Source organism: Coturnix japonica, chromosome 4, assembly GCF_054131305.1.
Source record: "Coturnix japonica strain WE chromosome 4, WE-NBRP24, whole genome shotgun sequence".
In the NCBI taxonomy this organism is placed as follows: Eukaryota; Metazoa; Chordata; class Aves; order Galliformes; family Phasianidae; genus Coturnix; species Coturnix japonica.
Genome location: NC_140666.1, coordinates 19,156,918 through 19,177,319, shown reverse-complemented (window position 1 = coordinate 19,177,319; position 20,402 = coordinate 19,156,918). Strand labels below are relative to the sequence as shown.

Sequence of the window (20,402 nt, the reverse complement as noted above, 5' to 3'; positions counted from 1 at the left end):
TGCTGGGAGTTGTAGTTTCTCGCGGGGGTGTGATGGGAGTTGTAGGCCGGCACGCATGGCGGAGGGCAGCGAGAGGAAGGCCGCGCTGGAGATGGTGAGGGCAGAAAGGGCGGCGGGGAGAGGGGTCGGGGCATGAGGAGACGGCATGGAGCTGAGACAGGGGGGATATTATCCCCCTGATAGTGCTGCTAGCCAGCACTAAGGGCTGGGTGAGCCGAGCAGGCCCTTCAGCTCGGGGTGTTCGCTGGTTGTACGGCCGCACTGCGCGCAACAGCCGCTAGGGGGCGCTGTACGTCACGGTAATGGGCTGCAGGGGCCTATTACAGAGTCACAGAGTGACCCGGGTTGGAAGGGACCTCAAGGATCATGTAGTTCCAACCCCCCTGCCTGGCAGGGCCACCAAACATACACATTTACTAGATCAGGTTGCCCAGGGCCCCGTCCAACCTGGCCTTGAACACCTCCAAGGACGGGGCATCCACAACCTCCCTGGGCAGCCTGTTCCAGGGCCTAACCACTCTCCTAGTCTTCACTTATTACAGTGACTCTATGTTAAGTCCTCCCCAAGCTCTCGGTTTGCAGCCTCTGAACTTCTAGCAGCAGGAGGACAAGTTGTTTTGATGCCGCTTGTGTACCTCAGTTGTAAAGATTTGCTCTCAGCCAGCAGAAACATCTTTTTGTTTTCATGTATGCACGCTTACACCTGAGCTAAGGTGCAGCTGAACGCAGGGAACCTGGGGAAATATCAGGGGATCAGCAGCTCTTTGGTAGCTGAGCAATTAATTAGGTGGCTCACTGGCTTTAGAGGGGATCCCAAACTGGGATTCTTAGGAAACACTGCCTAGTTTCATGCTTTTTGTGTGCCTGAAACATCAGAATGAGGGGATTGCTGCTAGTGTTAAAGGTTTCTAGTAATGACTCTTATAGCATCCCCCAGAGGCAGCCCTTGCACAGGGAAACAAACACAGTTCTTTCAGCCTCTTATAACTCAGAATCAGCCCGATTCTTCACTAGCATCCTGGTGTTTATTAGCACAGCAAACATTATGGCATTTCTTTGCTTTCAATTTGTGGCAGGTCCAGGCAGATGGGACAGATGGAAACTGCGTCACTTTTGTCATGCATGATGAGGACCACACGCTTGGCAACTCCCTCCGATACATGGTCATGAAAAAGTAAGTAACGCTCCTACAGTGTCTGGTGCTGCCGAGAGCACTTGTCTCCTATCCTAGCCATCTCTTTATTACCCATACCTCAGTGGGTGTTAGAATGAAACACGTAATCAGAAGTCATCTCCTTATACGTTAGGGTCTCATAATATCAAAGATTCCTTACCTATGACTTCTGTTCCCAAAATCAGCTGCTTTTTTCTTTTTTCTTTTTTCTTCTTATTATCAGCACCCAGAGGGCACTTGTAAGCCTTAAGGAGCCTGACAGGTCTCACCTGGAATCTCCATACCCTGCCCATTGGTTCAGGAGCCTCATTTGAGCTCACAGCTTCCACTTGTTGCCTGTATGATAGGAGCATTAATTCCTAGCTTAGCAGTAGTATTGCTTGTACTTGGCTACAGACTTTACAGACCTGGTCACCGTCCTTTCTTATCATTATAGGCCTATCTAGTGATCACTCAGTTGTGTTTAACTTGGGTTTCTTTCACTTGGCCTTTGGATTGACTTTTTGACCTGACCTTGGATCTGTTTTACCCCCTGCAGACTTACCTGATGACCTTTAGTTGATCTTGGCTCCCATCTCTAGGGCTACCTTATTCTACCACTTGAGTGCCATAGGAGGGGGCTGGCTGATGAGATGACTGGTCTGTTGGCTGTCTTAACCTTCTTGGCTTCCAGCTTTCCATCTCTTAGGTAGCAGCTAGTCCTTACTGCTCCTTCGTGGTTAATTGTGGAAGAAATTTTGTGTCTGAAATGCAGAGAATGTTGTAGTTTCTCTGGCCTGCCACTGGACAGTTGGTGGTGCCAGGAGCTTGCCAGACATATCGTACCTTTGCAAAGCTGCAGTTCAAAGGTGGAGAATGTGAATAAAGTTATTCAGGCTGTTTCCCTTCAGCATATCCCTCCTGGGAGCCCCTTGATGATTGCAGAAGAATCCTGAGCCCCAGCAGGTCTGAGATGGTCTGGAATTCTGGTCTGAGCTTCCACTGCTCTTTTTCTCTCTCTCCCCACCACAGCCCTGATGTGGAATTTTGTGGCTACTGCATCACGCACCCATCTGAAAGCAAGATCAACTTCCGCATTCAGACCAGAGGTATGGATGTGCATGTTCCCTTTGTGTCTGGGCTATTTCTGTGGGGTTCACCTTGCTTGTGTCAGGTTTCAGCCATGGGTTGTTCAAACAAAGAAAAGCACTTTTCTCTCTCTTCTCTGTTAGCCATCTGCAACTTCTGTGCCCTGTTGCTTCATTGGGCTGCTCCGAGCTTTGTGCTGTAGCTCTTCTGTTTCCCAGCTGTAGGGCTGAGCAGCATCTGCCAGCTGAGGCCTGAGGATCCCATGGCCTTGCCTGGTCCCAGGTGTCCGAGTTGGCTGGCAGCAGGCCCTGAACTGTAGTGCTGGGGGTAGAATAGCTCCACTGTTCACTGTCAGAGCTGATCTGCCCTTAAGTCAGTGTGGTGTTTGGTAACTGTGCTGACACACCTAACTGCAACGAGATAGTTCATTTTTCTTTCAACTACTCAGCTGTTTTGCAGCTTTGGACCTGAGGCTGTCTTGAAAAGCCTCATCCCACTGGCTCCGTGTGCTGACCCAATGACTTCCCTCCTGAAGAGGACTTTGTCCCCTGACAATAGGTAGCACTGACAGCACTGAGCCTCTTGCAGTCACCCATTCCTCCCAACACACCTGGTCCTGTGTGCTCTGCAGCTTTGTCTGGTGCCTAGAGAGATGCTGTTACTACATTCCTTCCCCACGGGGCTGATCCCTTGAGCATCAGATATGTAGAAGTCAGTTCCTGGAAGCAAGTTGCTTCCTTATGCTTGCTGACTCTTTAACTTTGTAAAAATAATTGCTGCTCAGCCTTTTGGCTTTGCCAATGTGAGACTAACTGCAGGGTAAGTAGCTGCTGCTCCTGGGCCATAGCTTAGAGCACTTCACTGATCTCTGGGCTTGGGCTGTTAGTTTTAGGCTGGCAGGAGCCCACATATTGCTGTGTGTCCTGTGAGAGCCTCTACCCATTGTGGGGACAGCCATGCTGGCTTGCAGTGGTGAGGGAAAGGTCCCCAGCCACCTCCCATTTCACTAATGCATCTGCTTTTCTGAAGGGTCCCTTCCTGCTGTCGAACCATTCCGCAAAGGGCTGAACGACCTGATGGGTGTTTGCCAACATGTACTCGATACCTTTGAGGTGAGACTGTTGCCTGAAGAACTCAGGGGCCTTCTTGGTCAAGAGGGACTGAGAACTTTTGACATGGAAAGCCCAATAGCTTTTTCAGGCATTCTTTGCCTGACTTTGGTTTGTTTGTGGTTTTCCAAGTCCTAAATCACTACTTCAGCCATTGGGGTTGGGAAGAGGAGAGGACAGTCTGTCCTGTTGGTCAGTCTTTCAGAGCCCCATGTGTCCTCCAGTGGAAGGTACCACTTGAGATCCAAAAGAGCTTCTGAATGTCCCATGAATGTTTCTGCCTCTATTTTTGCTATTGCTGGAGCATTAAGGAGCAGAAATTCCTGCAGATAATGGAGGAAGGAGTTCTCAGACTTTCTATCCTTTAACTTAAATGGGAATACCTCTGAACTTGCTTCCACGTGAGAAGTGCCAAAACACTCACTAAAGGTTTTGCCTGAGCTGTAGGTTCCCTTCTATGTCCTGTAGCCAGTCTGTGGGCTGCCCAGCTCTGAGTGCTGTCTCTAAGCTGTACATTTCAGCTTTGCATTTCAAATGCAGCTGGACACAGCAGCATTGTATTTGTACTGTGGTGACTAAAGGCTCAGTCTCTTCTGGAAGTGCTTGGAGCTCTGTCAGAGCATTTTGTGGTTCCCTCAGCTGTTTCAGGATTCGGATGGGGAAATCACAGCACAAACTGATGTGATGATACTGGTGTGTGAATTGCTCAGAAATGTTACTGTTAACATTTGTCCTTTGCTCTTGCTTGCAGAAGAGCATGAGGAAATACAGGGCCCAGAGGGAGGAAGAGATGCAGTAGCATTTGGGAATGGTGGTCCTCATGGACGTTTGTAATGTTCGTGTGTTGAATTCCCCGTGTCAAGAGTTTTTTGGTTTTGGGGTTTTTTTTATAACTACTTTCATGCAAATGTGTATTTTCTCTGATAATAAAGCATATGAAGTTTGATGCTGCAGAGGTGTTGCTGCGTTCAGCTCATGCAGGTACAGAAAACGACAGCTGCAAGGCAGCTCTTTTCACACTTCCATTTTATTTCATCCCCTCTCCAAACATCACTGTTTTCTGCCCAAGATGTTCAGATTAGGTTCACCAGTTATGCTGGTGAAGGTAGTGTGGTGTACAGAGCTGTAAAATCAGGCTTTGAGAGAGGTTATAGCCTCCCCGATCTAAATCCTTCTGTTACTGGCCCCAAGGCCAAATGCCTATTGAATAGTGACAGTCATGGGGCATCAGCCACCTTGCTAGTGGGCCTATTTCAGTATTTCTTCATATCCAGTCTGAAACTTCCCTGAGACACCTTTCTGTCATTTCTCTGCATTCTGTCATTGATTACCAAGGACTTGTGCATCGTTCCTCATTTCTCAGAAGAAGCAGAGAGTAATGTGGCTGCCTCAAGGCCTCCTGACTGGACTGCCCAGGTGTCTTCAGGCTCTCCTTGCAGAACAAGTCTTCAAGCCCTTTCACCAACTTTGTTGCCCTCTGGATGCATTCAAGTTAAATAATCAGCCTTCATTATTTCATAATCATTTCACGGTGAGATAATTGGAAAAAAAAAAAACAACAAACAACCAACAAAGCTTGTCTTATTTCACCCCCCTGAAGAATGCAGACAGCCACAAGCCCAGACCACTCCTTGTGAGCATATCTAGAGAGCAGCACAATACTGGCACCCCCCGGTATTGTTCAGATGTGCTGGCGGTTAGCCAAGGGAAAGCCTTTCATTGAGTGTAATGTGGCATGAAGTAACAGGAGTTCTTTCTGCTCCGTGCTGGGTGCAGGAGTGTGAACCTTCCCAGTTTGCTCTGCCCAGGGGGAGCACCTTTGTCTTTTCGATGGAGGTCTGCAGTTACCAAAAGAACCTGCTGGCACTCAATTAAGTATTTAGCAGACTTTGCAGACCCCCTGCTGCTTAATAAGAAACACCCAGAGACTTTCCTTTCAAACACCAACATGTTTTATTAACATACAGAGGAATAAGAGGATGTAAAATGTCAGGTTTTCTCAATAAAATTGTTCTTTCAAATACAAATTGACAGACTTGGTTTCTGGCAGGCTGGCAGTGGGTTTGTGTTCACAGGCATTAGGTCCCGAAGCCATCTGAACCCTGCATTTCATAATAAGGCTCTTTTGCTTCAGATTGCTGCAATGGATTCATCTTGCCCATGCCAATGGGTTCCCACATCTCTACAGGTGGCTGCGGCGGCTTTGATTTTTGGCTGATCCTGTCTGGCTTGGCTGAAGGGAAAAGGGGCAAATAAACAAGAACCTGACTGATACACCTGGGCTCAGTCCTGTGACTGTTAAGCCCCAGCGGCACGGAGAGTAACTTTAAAAAGATCTTGGAAGGGGGGAGCTGTGTTTCTATTTGCAATTCCATGAGCAGCTAAAACCTGGCTGCATGTGCTCTCCATTTCTGATGCTCTTTGCTTTCTCTTTGAGCTGAAATGTGTTTGTCCTGGTCTTGGTTGTAGCCTAACAGAGACCTTTGGGAGCTAGGAAGGTGCCAGGTGAATGCCACCACTGTGTAATAGTTTTAAAAGGATACTGTTTGCAGCTGGTAGCTCTCTTCCTCCTCTCTCACACTTAGTCAAATTTTATTATGGTGGTTTTAATAGGAGACACACGGGAGGAAAACACAAGGGGAAAGAAAGCAAAGGAGGCTGAAGTCAGTGTTAAGCAGCTGTGCAGCAAGTTGTAGCAACGTCCAGAGTTGGGATGAATTCATGGCAGTCTGTTGCAATATTAATCATGTGCAGATCTGAGACTGGTTTTGAACCATTTAAGGTGAAAAAGTTGATCTGAGTGTAGCTAATGCAGGAATGATTAAATTTGCTGTGGAGCATAAGGAGGGATGTTAGCTATTAGGGGTCTGGGAATTTAAGCAAGGTAAAAAGATTCCCCTGTCTGCCTGTAATTGCTGTCTGTCTTGTGAGTATGAACAGGTCGTGGCTGTCCTTAGGAGACAATCACAGATCTTAAACATTTGGGGGCACTGCTCCTTATGCTATTACCAGGGGTCACAGCTGGGGAATCACTCAGATGCTTCAGTCTTCACTGAGTTGAATGGGAACTGTGTGTTTAAATCTGCTAGTCCCCATGCAGTGTGCAGGTAAGAGAACAATCATTGCCCAGCTGGTGGCAGGCAGCACTCGGCTGTTCCTATTGCTGGTTTGGATAGAGCTGGAGGAAGCCAGGCTTTCTATGAAGGAAGCAAGACACAACTGAGGCTGTCCTGAATGGAAGAGGACCTTTGAATGCTTGTTTCAACGTTATAAAGGTTGACCCTTTACAGAAACATGTACAATCCAGATTACTGTTGTTCTAATGAGCACAATTGTTTAAAAGCCCTTCCACTAAGATGGAGCATTTCATTGCTATCAGTTTTCTCCAATGACTTTTGTCTTCCAGTGAAACACAGCCAGCTCAGAGCCATCAGTGCTCTGAGACACATACAGACAAATCTACTCTAGTGGGTAGGTAAGATTATGTAAAACTTGCTGGTCTGGGTATCCCTCAGTCCTTCTGTTTAGATTTGAAGCCTAATTGTTCTTTCAAAAATATGATTTGTTTCTAAAATATTTCTTTCTAGCTTTGCTTTCACTAAAATACAGTGTCACCTGGAAAGGGTTCCGCTTTATTTACAAGCCTTTTCTCCCTCTTTTTTTATCTTTTTTTTTCCCCCATGACAAGGTAAAGGGGAAAGAGGAAAGGAAAAAGGGGCATAAGAGAGAAGAAAAATACAACAGGAAAATTATCAAAAACCTGGTAAATAACACGTTCTCATGCAGATTTTCTTGAGGTTTTGGCAAGGGGTGCAAGCATGATTGTTAGAAAGTCATGCTGAAGAAGGCATTTGGGGTCTAATCACTTTAAATTGTAAATTTGTGAGGGCTCTTTGCCATATTCTGGTTAATTTCAGCAGCAACTTCAGCTGAGGGCAGGTCTTCCCCATTGTATTTTCCACCTTAGCTTGACCCTGAGGGTCAGAATCTGCATCCTCCTTACAAATAGCCTGAACCTTGGTGTCACGGAGCTGTGGCCAAGAAGTGCTGGGGTTCCAGGAACTGGGGAGGGGGAATTTGGAGCAGGTGGTTTGGCTGGATGCTGCCACTGGCTTCTGCCGAGGATACCTGGACTCCTAAGCTGTGCTGTCCCATGCATTCAGTCACCTTCTTGTGCCATAGACAGGCAGGTTGAATGCCATCCCTGAGTGGAGAGCCTGGAGCAAATTTCCTGAGAACAGGCAAAGAGGAGAGGACTTTCAGGGCTTCCCAGGTCAGGTTGATTGTATTGTGATGCTGGGTTGCTGCCCATCCCTCCATACCATCGCTGGGGGAGATTTCAGGTCACTGATTGTCTAGAAGACCTACTTGATACCTGGGTCTTATCGTGGTGCTCTGCCCAGGGACAAACTGTCCCAGCAGAGGGAGCTCATAAGGGACAATGCTTTGTTTTTTTTCAGCTGGAAATTGTTGCTTGGGTTCCTTGCCCTCTCCTCCCTGTCCCACATCCATCTTCAAACGACCACATTTCAACTTTCCTTTTCTCACCCATATCCTCACCCCGTGCTTCTACACAAGGCAAATGACCATAAGTCACTTGGCTATCCTGCAAGGAACAGAAAAAATCCTACAAGGAGCTGGATCCCATTCTTTTTCCTGCAGAGGTGACTTGGACTGAAGGATGGACAAGCAAAGCCCTGGGGCTGTGTTCAGAGCTAGTCCTGGGGCCAGTGAAATGCTACAGCTCTTACCCAGGTGGGTTATAATATGAAGGTTAAAACAATTTGAGCCCAGCCAGGAAATAGCTGTGCAAGGGAATCTAAGTTGTCCTACCATCTTGTCACAGTGTCTTCTCCTCTCTGCTTTAGGAAGAGCTGTACTTGTTGCTCAAGCGGGAGCTGCTCCGGTCCAGTCCAAGCTCCTGCCCATTGGCTTTCCACTTCCCCACAGAGCCCTTCTCATCTGTTGGTGTGATGCTCAGAGCAGGTCTCTGGCACCAGCAGCACAAGCAGGACTGCAAGGAGACAAAGAGGGTCAAGGCACAAATGTTGTATGTGTGGGATATGAAGGAAGCGTTGGCAGGTCAACCTATGCGGTGCCAGGTTATGCACTGAGCCAAGCTCTCCTACAGATTTGATGGGAATAGGTTTGTCAAGATAGGGCTCCAAGTTTATAGCAGCCCCACTTCCTGATTTAAAGGCATGTGGAGTTGATTCTGTTTCAGAACAACAGACTTCTCTGGGGCTTGTCAGAGGCCTTGCACTGGGAAAAGCAAGGCAGGAAGCTCTATTGTGCTTGAAGCTGGGAAGACAGACACTTAGCAGGGTGAAAATTTAGGAAGAGGATTACAATGAGCAAATATGGGCATCCTGTGGGCTGTTGGCAGGCCCCACGTGTACCTGATGTCTGCTTTTCCCCTCATTCGAAGCCTATGGCAATGGGGGAACCATCCCTACCTGGAAGCAGTTCTTGAATTTTCGGCTGACAAAGTAGAGAGCCACAGGATTGATGCAGGAGTTGAGAGAGGCCATGTTGATCCCAAAGTAATCCATTACGAGGAGGAAACTGTGGCAAGAGGGGAGAGAAGGGGCTGGTAGCTCGCTGAGTGGACAGCTGAAGGAGTTTCCAAACTTCCAAATGTTTCTCTGCCCAGAAGACATCTTTAACTCATTAATAGCCTGCCTACAGAGCAATGCCATCTAGGAGAGGATTTGGAAGCTGTTTGGAAGGCAGCTCCCTCAGCCTGTTCTGAGCCCAGTGAGCCTCTGCAGGTGCTCATTGGGGCTTATGGCACAGTGCCCTTCTGCTGTTGCTCTTACCTGAGCAGCTCACATCTGTTGGGGTCTGTCTGATCATAGATGGTCTTTTTGAGGATGCGGCTGAGGTGGAGCGGCAGCCAGCAGAGTGCGAAGATCACCACGAGGCAGAAGACAGTCTTGGCCACCTCCCGACGCTGCAAGGAGAGGGTGGGCAGGGGAGGTGTACTCTGGTTGAGTGTCTGAGACTAAGCACCCTCTCCTCATTCTGATCAATGGCCCTTTCTGTCCTTTCCATAACTTGAGGAGGGCTGGGCACCCTTTTGAGTCCAAAGCACAGCCTACCAGTCCCAGTTCCTACATAATGAGGATGACTTGTGAGATCCAGGCTGCAGAAAGCAGTAAGGTAGCAGTAATGCAATGTGGACCAGGGTAGAGACTCCTTCTCCCTATCCTACTATCATTTCTAGTCACTTCGCTGATGTGACCTCATCCATCTGCCCTTCCTGCTGTGTTATTGGAGCAACCAGTAGGTCACCCAGATATGGGAGAGAACAAAGGCAGATATAAATGACCACAGGAATTGAAAAGCAAGCTGGTCCATAGTCATAATGCTAGTTGTTTGAGTTGTCCCTGAAGTGGAAGACTGTAGAGGGGAGAGCCCTTCTTCCTATTTAATCCACGTATCTGCATCCACCTGTCAAGAAGCCATTGACTGCTGTGAAGCTATGTCCTTTAGAGGAACTCATGTTCTCCCATTCTATATCGTTACCCTTTGTTTAGAGAATGAGGTTTCTGCCCTCCTGGTTTTCTTACCCGTTTCATGTGGTCATTCAGAGCAATTCTCATGCCATTTCTCTTGCTCAGCATTTCACATGACATGAGGGTGTAGAAGATGCCAGTGCATACCAAGGGGAGGCAGAAGTAGAAGCCAAAAAGCCACCAGTCCTTCACATCACGGTAGAACTGTATGCAAAACAGAGAGGAACTGAAAACAGGGAAGAACAAAGGTAGCGGATGCATTGCTCCCTGACACCAATGCTGTCACTTATCAGACCACTCTGACACTTCTGAGGTATGAAAGTCTAACAGCCCCTGGGCTAAGTGTACATGGGATCATCGTCCCCTCAGGGCTTACCCCAAAGTGGGGAAGTCTGGTTTACACCTGGCTGCCAGTCTAGCAAGACAGTACAATAAATGGCAGCAGGATACTTGTTTAGACAGACTTGGGGTGAGAGGCAAGTTGTGATGCTTTACAAAGACCTTCATCTCCTTGCTCACCCTTGGCTGGCTTTGTGCAGTCTGGTTTTGGAGATGCTCCTTGGCGTGTTTTGACAGCCTGGCAGCTTCTTGAGGCTTCCCAAGATTGGTCATGACTTTTTGATGCAGGCAATGAGGATGCAACATAGCTAAAAGACATTCTGCGTGTTTCCAGGCCTCACATTCAAAGCAACTTTACCCCATGTTGGTATTTCCTGCATAGTCTGTGCTTTGTCTAATTTCTCCCCACATTCTCCCTGTGGGCTGGAAGTCATATATGGTTGCATCTAACCCTCTAATCAAGGAGAAGCTAAGCCCTGTTTGCCTGTGTCTTCCTCTTCCATGCACTGCAGCTGGGATGGGTCAGAGTACGTACCATCATGAAGCTGGATTTCTGTTCGGAGGCAAGCATGCACACCCACAGGTCTCGGTCCCAGTAGTTGATCTCTACCATGTCAAAGGCTATGGCTTCAGGGACTGCAAGCACAATGGCCACTGCCCAGATCAGTGTCACCTCCACTGCTTTCCACATGGGGATTCCTATGCCCTGGATCCGACTCCAGGAGGCCACTGCTCGATACCTGCCCAGTGCACAGGATTACAACAAAAGTGGAGAGGAGTAAGAAAAGCCACTATCAGAAAAAAAGCTAAGAAGGTAAGTATTAGAATTATCTCCAGAGTCCCTTTCCCTCCCTCCTTCCTTCACCATTGCTTTGCCTGCTCCTTCAGCAGAATGGGAAGGATCAGCAACAGGGCCTCAAGGGATAAATGTGAAGGGAGATGACCCTGACCAGTATGTCTACCTCCTGGTGGCAGAGGTGCCATCCTTCCCCACCAGCCTAACAGTTATTCCTGCATGTTATGCCCCTCATGCTCCTCCTGTCTTCCAGCACAATTTACACTTCATCACAGAGAACAGCTGGTTCCCATTGGTTTTTAACTCTACATAAAAGCTCCCGCTCCCCTTCTCTGAATTTGGCCTGGAACCAAGTCACTCTACAGTCTTCTAATTGTAGGCAACAGAAGGATATACTGTGGTTAAATATGGGCCAGGTTGGGCAGGGCACCTGTGGAAGTTGTTTCTCACCTGTCGATGCTGAGGGCACAAAGGCTGAGGACTGTGATGCCCACTGAAGCCTTCTGGATGAAGGGGACCAGCTTGCACACCTGCACACCGAAGGGCCAGTCCTTTGCCAAGAGCTGGGGAAGAACCTCAGGGTTAACAGACTGCTTCAGGAAGGCATGCCTGGCTTCCTGCAATAGCAGGTGGTTACCCACAAGGTGCAAGAAGCCCACAAAGAGCAGCTGAAAGCACTCTGAGGTTACCTCCACTGGGATGGCATGGTGTGTGCTCTCCGGTGCTTTGGGTTGTGTTGGGAACCACTCATTTCCCCAAGGGCTCATTGTGAGATGAGTTTACACATACACATGGAGAGATGGTTCAGACACTAAGTCCTGAATCCTAAATCAGAATCCCGAAAGCCACAAAGGGCTTTGGGATGCTTTCAGAAGGAAAGTGGATATCATTCTCTGAAATAGCCAAAATCCAGCAAGGACAGCTTCTTTCAGATAGCTTTCACAGCCATGTAGACTTATGTTCTCCCCATACTCAGCCCTTCTACCACGTTTAGATTCCTTGGTGCAAATTCTCCTCAAAACTCTTCTCACCTCCAAAATTAGATCTGATCTGTTGTTCCCTTTAAAGCCAGTACCTGCTTGTGGCCCTAAGCTCAAATGAGGCAAGCAGAGGATATCAGTGAGGCAATATGAGACAGGAAAAAGAGAGCTCTGATAGATGGCCGAGTGTGTCTTGAAGCCAAAGCTTGTGTTAGAATGGTCTGTCTTGTGGGTGAGGCCTTTGGTATAAGCCTTGAACTCTATACAGCCCTCACTGCCATCAGTACTTACCTGACCAGGACATAGAGCTGGGTATTTAGCCTCTGACAGGCTCATCTGCCAACTTCCTTCAATAAGGTTGTTCCTACAGTCTCCATCTGGTCCCACATGCCCCTTTTTATGATGTGTAAGACCTTAGGACATACAGACTTGTGCAATAGGACAGAACCAGGCAAACATACCACGGAGAAGGGGCTATCAGACCTATGTACCCACAGCCCAGTTACATGAGTGCATCTGAGGGCCAAGTCCTTGACCTCTCTGTAACCCTTCTGGACCCTTCCTATAAACCTCTTACTCCAGACCACCAAAACCTGTCCCAGCATGATCACCCTCCCCCAGTCCTTGCCAAAAATGGAGCCTATGATAGAGATTTAGGATAGAAGATAGATAGAAGATAGATAGCAGGGCATGAAGGCAGGTGGCAGTAGACGCCATTCCTGCACTGATATTCCTGTTATACAGAGCCTACCTTATACACATTGATGGGCAGAGCAATGAGAATGTAGAGAAGGTCTCCAAGTGCCAAGCTAGCAATGAGAACATTCGGCCCATTCCTCATGCACTTGTTCTTGTAAATGATCCTGAGGAGTGTGGAGTTCCCAATGATCCCTACTATGAAGATGGTGCAGGACACAATGGTGTTGATGTACTTGAAGATGTGCCTGATATCTGCAGGCTTCGCACAGACGGGCAGCAGAGGTGGCTCCGAACCGCTGCTCTTGGGAAGACTTTCTGAGTAGTTGGGTGCTTTGGCATCCTGGAACAGGCTGGGCTGCACCAGGCTGTAAGCCTGCTCCTGGCTGAGTGCCTCAAAGGGGATGGAGCTCACCTGGAAGGTGTCTGGGGTCTGGCCACGTGCCCCAGAGAAGAGGCAAGTCAGGAGAATGGCCAGAGTGGTTGGAGTTGGGATTCTTGCCATTGAGAACTGAAGGGCAAAGCTGGCTGCAGGATGTAGTACTTTTGGGATGTCTTTGCTTGGGTCTTGGTCTGATCTGAAGATGGAGAAAGGGACAAGGGAGAGAGGTGGGTTAGCAGAGGAAGGGGCCTGATAGAGCTTAAGGAGATGGCAGAGAGGTATTTTGTCAGCGAAGCAAAAGTAGTTTTGGGGCACCTGCTCCATTGATACCTGCACAGCAGGATGATTCTGCAAACCCTACATCATCCATAGGAACAAAGCAGCTTTTCTTCCACTTTGTGCCATAGGAAAAGAGGAGCAGCATGAACATCAGCAGATCCCATATGCCATCTTTCATTGCAAAGGGACAAAACTCAGCACAGTATCCTGAGAACTGTGCTGGGAAAATACCATGAGGGCTTTTCCAGAAATGCTCTATTGATACCTGCCATCTTATTCCAATTTATGTGCAAGCAGAACAACTCCTCCTTCCCCATCCTTAATCGCTGTTAATTGAACCGCTTCCTTTCCAAATCCACCATGCTGTTCCGCTCAATACCTGGGGACATAAATCACCCTGTGTTGTTTGCAGCGTTGACTGCTGAGCACAGTAAAAGGTCTCTCAAGCTGACCAAGGCTGAAGCACTGCTAATAAATATCATTGGAGTGGGTTCTGTTCTGCAGAGCTCAGCCAGTATTCTCAGGCAGGGCTGGTTGAGCAGCAATCCCATGCAGCTTATGGGACAGCTGAGAATACTGCAGAACTGTACTGGTATGAATGTGGGGAAGGGGCATCAGTGCTGTGTGTACAGTGGGACCATGCTGTTGTTCTCTGGAAAGCCAACCCCCAGTTCCTACCAAGCACAGCCACAGATCCTCCAGGTACAGCTGCTTTCTGTGTCAGCTCTGCAGGAACACCTGTGCCTTGCAGCTTGTTCGGGAGTCTCCGAGCATGATTGGTAAGAAGCTGGATGTTTTCCCAACAAACCAGCCTAACCTGACCTACCCTTTTCTCAGTTTCATCCTGCTGCTTCTGCCAGGAAATCTCTCTGACCCTTCAGCCAGGTTTCTTAGTGAATTAAGCTGCAAACAGGCAGTGTGAGTAGGGAACCTGACATTTATTCTCAGTTACATGTCAAACAGAGGCAATAAAATAACCACGGACCTTCAATCACAGTTCAGACCTCATGAACTCAAGCGATGAGTTTTCAGTTCTGTTAAAACAACTACTTTTTAAAGACGTTTCCTTTCTAGTTTGACCCTTACATTGTGATGGCACCTTAGATACACTTTTAGCACAGGAGAGTTAAAGATCCCATTCCTTTCTTTCCAGCTCACTGTCAGCATACTTCTATCTGCTGAAATATTCATGCCTGGTGCGTAGCAATTCTGCATGTTCACCATGCCTTTTATCTCTGCAGGCTTGAGCAGCTTTGCAAACTTATCTTGTTGATAAGCCACATCAATGTGAACCAGAATGGCCACCATGAAGTTATCTGCCCATGTCTGGCTGCGGAAAGAAAAAAGCCTCTCCATATGATGGTTGGGAGTTGACCCATATCTGTTCTGAGAGCACCCAGCTTACATAGTATCCTAGCACTGAGGGATACCTGCAGGTATATCCTGCTACTCCTAAGCACAAAGAAATATGCACGTGAGGGTATCCCTCATCTCACACAATCTCTTCTGCATGGGTAGAGCTAATTCCCTCAGGAAGGCATGGTGGATACCAGCTTTTCACCTAGTGACCATTGTAAAATGCTATGGGGAGAACCTTGGTGATAACTCTGAAGGTCCTGGCACCTCTACTGGTCCAGCACATCCCTTAAGAACTGATTGCCCAACCTGAGTTTTTGTGATGAAAGAAGATTCTTCTACATCCCCTTCCTTTTGCTATTTACCTAAGCACCTGCTTAGGCACTAAAGCATCCCTGGAGAGCTGTGTGCTGGGCAGCAGTGGGCTCCTCCTCTCTGCTCTCCCTGGTGAAGGACTCAGAGCTTGGTGCTGTTGTGCCCCCAGGGCTTTGGCAGAGGAGCTCATGTGAGTAAGAATCACAGGACACGTCTGGCTGGATCCTGCCCATCCCTTCCACACTACTGAAAAGAAGTGCTTTTCCCCCTCTTCCCTTAATATACAACAATTTAATAAAAAGGGAACATTGTTTTCTCCTGCTCAACAGCACCCTGACTTATTGCCCTCCTTGTTCCCTCAGCTCAGAGTGCTTGCAAGTATAACTTGTTCTCCCTTACTGGCAGAATCATAGCACAGAAAGCTAAGAGGCTTATTGAGTGCCCAGCGGGTGGAAGCCAAATCCAGCATCACTTTACTCCAAATCCTCTGAGCCCTGTTCACATCTCCGATCACCTGGGGAGGTGCCTGGTGGTCCCGTCCCATCTGCACAGCGGAGGGTGCAAATAAACATCTTTTGCAGTAAGAATGCCATAGATGGGAGGAAGAAGGAAGTAAGGCATGCATGAGCACACATCCCCAGCTGCTTCCCTCTCCTGAACCCAACCCAGTCCCCAGAGTGGTGGACCTTCCCCTAAGAGGTGTGTAGCACCTGTTAGATCCAGTTGGGAAAGCAATCCCTCCAACATCTTCATTAGACCATGACATTGAAAATCATCTAAAAACTCACCCAGATGCAGGAAATCATTTTGTTTGCAAATCAGTGCATGAAACAGCAAAGGTTTTCATCAGAGTTAGGTTACCTTCCTTGAGACCACGAACTCTGGATGCTCTTGAGATCAGTTTTTCTCTCTCTCACGGCCCCTTGCCCGTCCTACAGATCCCAGAAGGGTGGCAGCATTGTAGACTCTGGAGTTTACTTTTGTGTTCCTTGCCTCTCGTGACTTGCTGAGGTTTCTCTGAACAGAGCACTTAGTTATATAGAAAATCGCTGGGCTGCTCCCAAATGCAGCTGCTGCGACCAATAAGTGCAAGGCAGGACAGGGATGGAGGAGGAGGGTGAGACAGGCAGGGATGAAAATCATAAACAAATCCCTCTGAGTGGGGGGAGAGAGCTGGGGGCAGCTGCTGACACCAGCACAGGGCTGTGCTTTGGCAAATGGACCCCAGCCAGCTCTGGGGAAAGAATTCTGGGAGACATCAGAGCCTTTTGTGCCCAGAGTGCACACACAGCAGCAGGGGTGTGCTGTTTCCCATCTGGCACAGTAAGTTCTTACTGAGGTGATGGAGGTGGATAGACTCTGCTTTGCCCTCCCTGAGCCTCTGTCTGTGTAAATCAGGCTGAGGTGAGAGCTCAGACCACACTCCATCTTCAAGGAGGTGCTTTTTCATGTGCCAGCTCTGCTTGAATTTTGCTCTTGAGATATAGGGCAGAGCCCTTTCTGGCTGAGAAGTCAGTGCTGTCATAGAGTCCCAGCAGCCTCCCTCATGCATCTGGTCTGGTCTCTAGAGATTGTCTGGTCTGAGATTCCCCTCTGAGTTTCACCTGCCCCTGAGCAGAAGAACTCAAACAGCTCTTCCATGAGACCCCTTATACCTACCCCCTGAACCTCTTCTGCACAGCCTCAGGGACAAAGCCCCAAGGAAAAAGACTCCCAGCCTCCTTGGCTTATCTACTTACAGAGGAAAGATTTTATTCCTCACTATGCTCTGAAGCCGGCTCTGCTCAGGAATTGGGGTTTTATTTGGTACGGAGCAGGTTGTTTTTAGCAAAATAAAGAGAAAGGAATAGCCAGATCATTTTGTTTGAGTGTCCTTGATGACTCAGGAAGGTGTGCTGGCTGTGCTGTGTCTCTTCTCCCATCTGAACAAGCACAGCTCCTTCCACCTGTCTTCATAGGAGAGGTGCTCCAGCAGAGAAGACCTTCTAGAGTGGCAATTAGGCTTTCTAGGTGGCATTTCCAAGCAATAAGATACCTATGGGAGAGCTGCAGAAGTTCAGAACTGAATGCTTTTGTATATATATGCTGTTACAGCCTTTTTTTCTGAGTGGATCCAAACAAGAATGGATTAGACTTGGAAGGAAATTCCCTTCCATCTGGAGATTTGGCTAAAGATGCCACTGAGAATTTGACCAGGCTCACTTTGCTCCGTGGTCAAGAACTGCAATTAGGGTAGAGATAATCTACATTTGTTGTTGGGGAACTTTATTCTTTTTTGGTATGGAAACAAATTATCTGTGTTTTCTCCACTGAATCATTTCCACGATTCCTTGAAGCTTTGATGAATCAGAGCTGTGGATAATCCATAGAAAAGTTAATGTCTTTATTTACTGCTTACTCTGATCCATCAGAGTTGGCTCCTCCTCAGAAGAGAGAACAAAACTTCCATTTAGATTCTCCTCTCTTCATCCTGTTAAGCATCCCAAATTGGAGAATCTATCACCCACCATCTCTCTGTGGCTTCTCAAGTCTTGGCACTGCTTGCTTTGCAGAGATGACATGTCTCCTGGTCTCATCAGCTTTGATCTCACCAGCTCAGATATCAGAAGCAACAGAGATTACGTGTCGAAGGATCTATTTTACTTGCTTATCTTTTGGTTTGAAGTTGAATGTTTTACTTAAAACCACTTTATACCATTGCAGGGGGTCGAGGCTCTTTCTGGAGTCCGCCTGAGGATCCTGCTTCTCACTTTCTCTGCTGACACTGCCATATAGTTACTAGATTAAGACATTTTTCTTTCTTATCTCCAGCTTCATTCTTCCTTACTCATTTCATCTTATTCCTCACTGAGACATTCGTTCTCCCAGACAGACCACACAGAAATGTAAGGTAAATCCAGTGGTCTGTGCTGATGGGTGACACAGAAATGTAAGGTAAATCCAGTAATCTGTGCTGATGGGTGCAGTCCAGCCCTGGCCTTACTTTGGAGACAGACATCTGGTACTATCCTCTTTTGGACCATAATGCTCCTTGGTGTCTCCAGCTTGACAACCTGTGGTCTCAGTGAAGTATTTCTATACCCTGTCAGATGTCCCTGACACAAAAGTTGGCCCTTCTGTCTTGGCCAGTGTAGGAGAAAAAGTTTCCCTGCCTGCTGGTGACCTTGTGGTGACCTCCATCATTCCCTGAGTAAATCTGTCCCATGAGGAGCACATTTGTGCTCTTTGGGCAGATCAGAAAATATACACCTCAAATAGTTCGTCTCAGCCTAGGGCAGAAGTCATGGCACGTCAGTTCCATCAACTTTTTTGCCTCTTTGGAGGGCTGCAGCATTTCCTCTTCTCAGAATATATAAGTCCACGTGGCTCCTCTCCTCTCAATCCCACTGGGGTGGTATCCTGCAGCCCTATTCTGGGATAGTCATGTTTTGGCATGTGACAGAAGGATGAATGGGACTTTCTGTTCTGCTGGAAACAAAGGATGTATCCAGACCCCCTTGGAGACCCCCAGGAAAACAGCACTCTTCTTGTACAGTCAACTGGTGTCCTTGAGACAAAATTCATTTTAAAGGCTAATGGTAAGTGTCATTTAAATGACCAGAATGAAGATACTACTGAACAAAGCCATGATACCACTTAGCAGCAAGCAGCAATGTAGCATCATGCAGGCTTCATGCTCGGCACAAACTGCTCTTCCATTTTAAAGGTGATATATTGAGTGTAATTAATTTTAATAAGTGTAACCAAAAGCAAGCTACTATGATAGAAGAGGTCAGTCCAAGATTAAATGAATGGCAGTCAACTTTCAGGATATCAAATTGGAAGCATCCCTGAATAGTAACATTAAGGCCAACATTCACTGCTTGAGGTACTGTGGAAATGTATTGGTGACTTTCTAATCAAAGCCATTAGAAAGACAGTCCTTAAGGCATTGGCGAGTAAAAATAATCGCTTCTGTTTGAAGATTCAATCACTGGATTTAACCTGCAGGTAGAATAATCTTGGAACTGTTCTCTAAAATTGTGCTGTTTCTGTGTGATCTTACATTAGAGGAATCAGATCATATAAATATGGTTGTAGAGTTGAGAAATAGCTGCAAGAATCATTGGAGAGCTTCAACTTACAGTCCTTAATACAGGATTGCATACAAACATATTGATCCACCTCCAAAATGAATGTAGTTAGGTATCCTAACATGCATTCAGGCTTGGTCTGGAGGCAGTAGTTGGTCTTTATAACCCTGCAGATTCTGCCCTCCTGTTCCACCTCCACCATGTCCTCACCTGCTCTAATGGAAAGCTCCAAAAGAGATTTGATGAAGAGTTAACTTGCCCATGGGAAACAATATCCCATGGGAAACAATATAGTTCAGTCAATATCACTTTAAAACTGATGGTAATTAATCCTGGTAATCAGCTATAGACCTCTTATCTGCTTTTTATCCTTTCCACGGTGGTATTATATGAAAGTGAGAGTCTGCATTATCCCTGGATGCCAGGAGTGTACTGCAGATAGTAATGAGCAACAGTATGCCTGGAGGAGAGGATATACCTGCAAGTGTCATGTATGCTGGGGTTCTGCAGGGACTTGAATAACAGAGCTCAGAAACACTGCATCAGGAATATAAAAAGGTAAAACCTTCAGGAGAGGAGAATGTGTGGGACCTGCACGAACAAATCCTTTGGGAATACTCTTCCCTAGGGATGTGAGAGACAAATCTTCCTGCTTTTGTGAGGCCCCTTCTCATCTGATTTACAAACATTGTGTGTTTTTGTTCAGTGCTCCTCCAGGAAGGTTTGTGTTAGGAACACTGATGTCTGTTTGGGAATCGGTTTCTGAGCTGTTGACATTTTCAGGGTTACTACTGGAAAAAAGAAAATAAGAAAAAAGTCGTGTCTTCATTGCTGACTGTTTTCTTTCTTACTGCCAATACTTGCTTTGCTGTCTCCTTTTACCCTGGGAGATTTGGAGTCCTGGAACACAGCTCTGGCACTTCCCAGGGGTGCTTCTGTGAATGTTTTCATTCTTTCAGGGTGCTCTGGTGCTAATGATCTCTGATCTTTGTCATATTCTTTACCCTCTCCAGGCTGATATCATCTGTCCTTAACCCTCAATACAATCACTGTAGCGATGGACAGTAAAGAAAGCAAATGGTGGTGGCAGCAGCACCTGTCCTATAGACTGCTTACTTCCCTTCTTCTGGAAGAGATGCCCCATTGGCTTGGGATGGCTTTGAAGCAGTGGGATAAAAGCCCCATTTCCCCAAATCTTTGTCAGTGATCCCCATCCCCGATGTACAACAGCTCAAGGAGCTGCATGAGGTCCACCTCATGTGGACCCCACCCTACAAAACCTCCAACAGTTCCAGGCTGGTTCCCACCAAACTCTGC

General features: G+C 47.3%; 2 protein-coding genes across 3 annotated transcripts; one reads left to right on the top strand and one right to left on the bottom strand.

The window, feature by feature from the left end:
* Positions 1-34: 34 nt before the first annotated feature.
* Positions 35-4,304, top strand: LOC107312833 (DNA-directed RNA polymerases I and III subunit RPAC2-like). Its single transcript, XM_015860608.3, has 5 exons — positions 35-94; positions 1,077-1,174; positions 2,186-2,262; positions 3,272-3,354; positions 4,103-4,304. Exons 1-5 carry the CDS (start codon positions 56-58, stop codon positions 4,148-4,150), a joined length of 345 nt encoding a protein of 114 aa, XP_015716094.2. The 5' UTR covers positions 35-55; the 3' UTR covers positions 4,151-4,304.
* A 981-nt stretch (positions 4,305-5,285) lies between these two features.
* Positions 5,286-16,070, bottom strand: LOC107312830 (endothelin B receptor-like). Of its 2 annotated transcripts, XM_015860605.3 has the most exons (9): positions 15,874-16,070; positions 12,736-13,258; positions 11,455-11,567; positions 10,744-10,948; positions 9,924-10,073; positions 9,171-9,304; positions 8,808-8,916; positions 8,185-8,365; positions 5,286-7,582 (listed from the first exon to the last, which is right to left on the bottom strand). In XM_015860605.3, exons 2-8 carry the CDS (start codon positions 13,183-13,185, stop codon positions 8,216-8,218), a joined length of 1,311 nt encoding a protein of 436 aa, XP_015716091.1. In that variant the 5' UTR covers positions 13,186-13,258; positions 15,874-16,070; the 3' UTR covers positions 5,286-7,582; positions 8,185-8,215.
* Positions 16,071-20,402: the final 4,332 nt, after the last annotated feature.

What these genes read in the sequence shown, in the direction of transcription:
- LOC107312833 (XM_015860608.3), top strand. Translation starts at nt 56, where the DNA reads ATGGCGGAGGGCAGCGAGAGGAAGGCCGCGCTGGAGATG. An exon ending in CTTCCGCATTCAGACCAGAG is followed by an intron (nt 2,263 to 3,271) that starts GTATGGATGTGC and finishes GCTTTTCTGAAG; the next exon opens with GGTCCCTTCCTGCTGTCGAA. An exon ending in ATGTACTCGATACCTTTGAG is followed by an intron (nt 3,355 to 4,102) that starts GTGAGACTGTTG and finishes TCTTGCTTGCAG; the next exon opens with AAGAGCATGAGGAAATACAG.
- LOC107312830 (XM_015860605.3), bottom strand. Translation starts at nt 13,185, where the DNA reads ATGGCAAGAATCCCAACTCCAACCACTCTGGCCATTCTCCTGACTTGC. An exon ending in AACAGATGTGAGCTGCTCAG is followed by an intron (nt 8,917 to 9,170) that starts GTAAGAGCAACA and finishes CTCTTGCCACAG; the next exon opens with TTTCCTCCTCGTAATGGATT. An exon ending in AATTCAAGAACTGCTTCCAG is followed by an intron (nt 8,366 to 8,807) that starts GTAGGGATGGTT and finishes GTCTCCTTGCAG; the next exon opens with TCCTGCTTGTGCTGCTGGTG.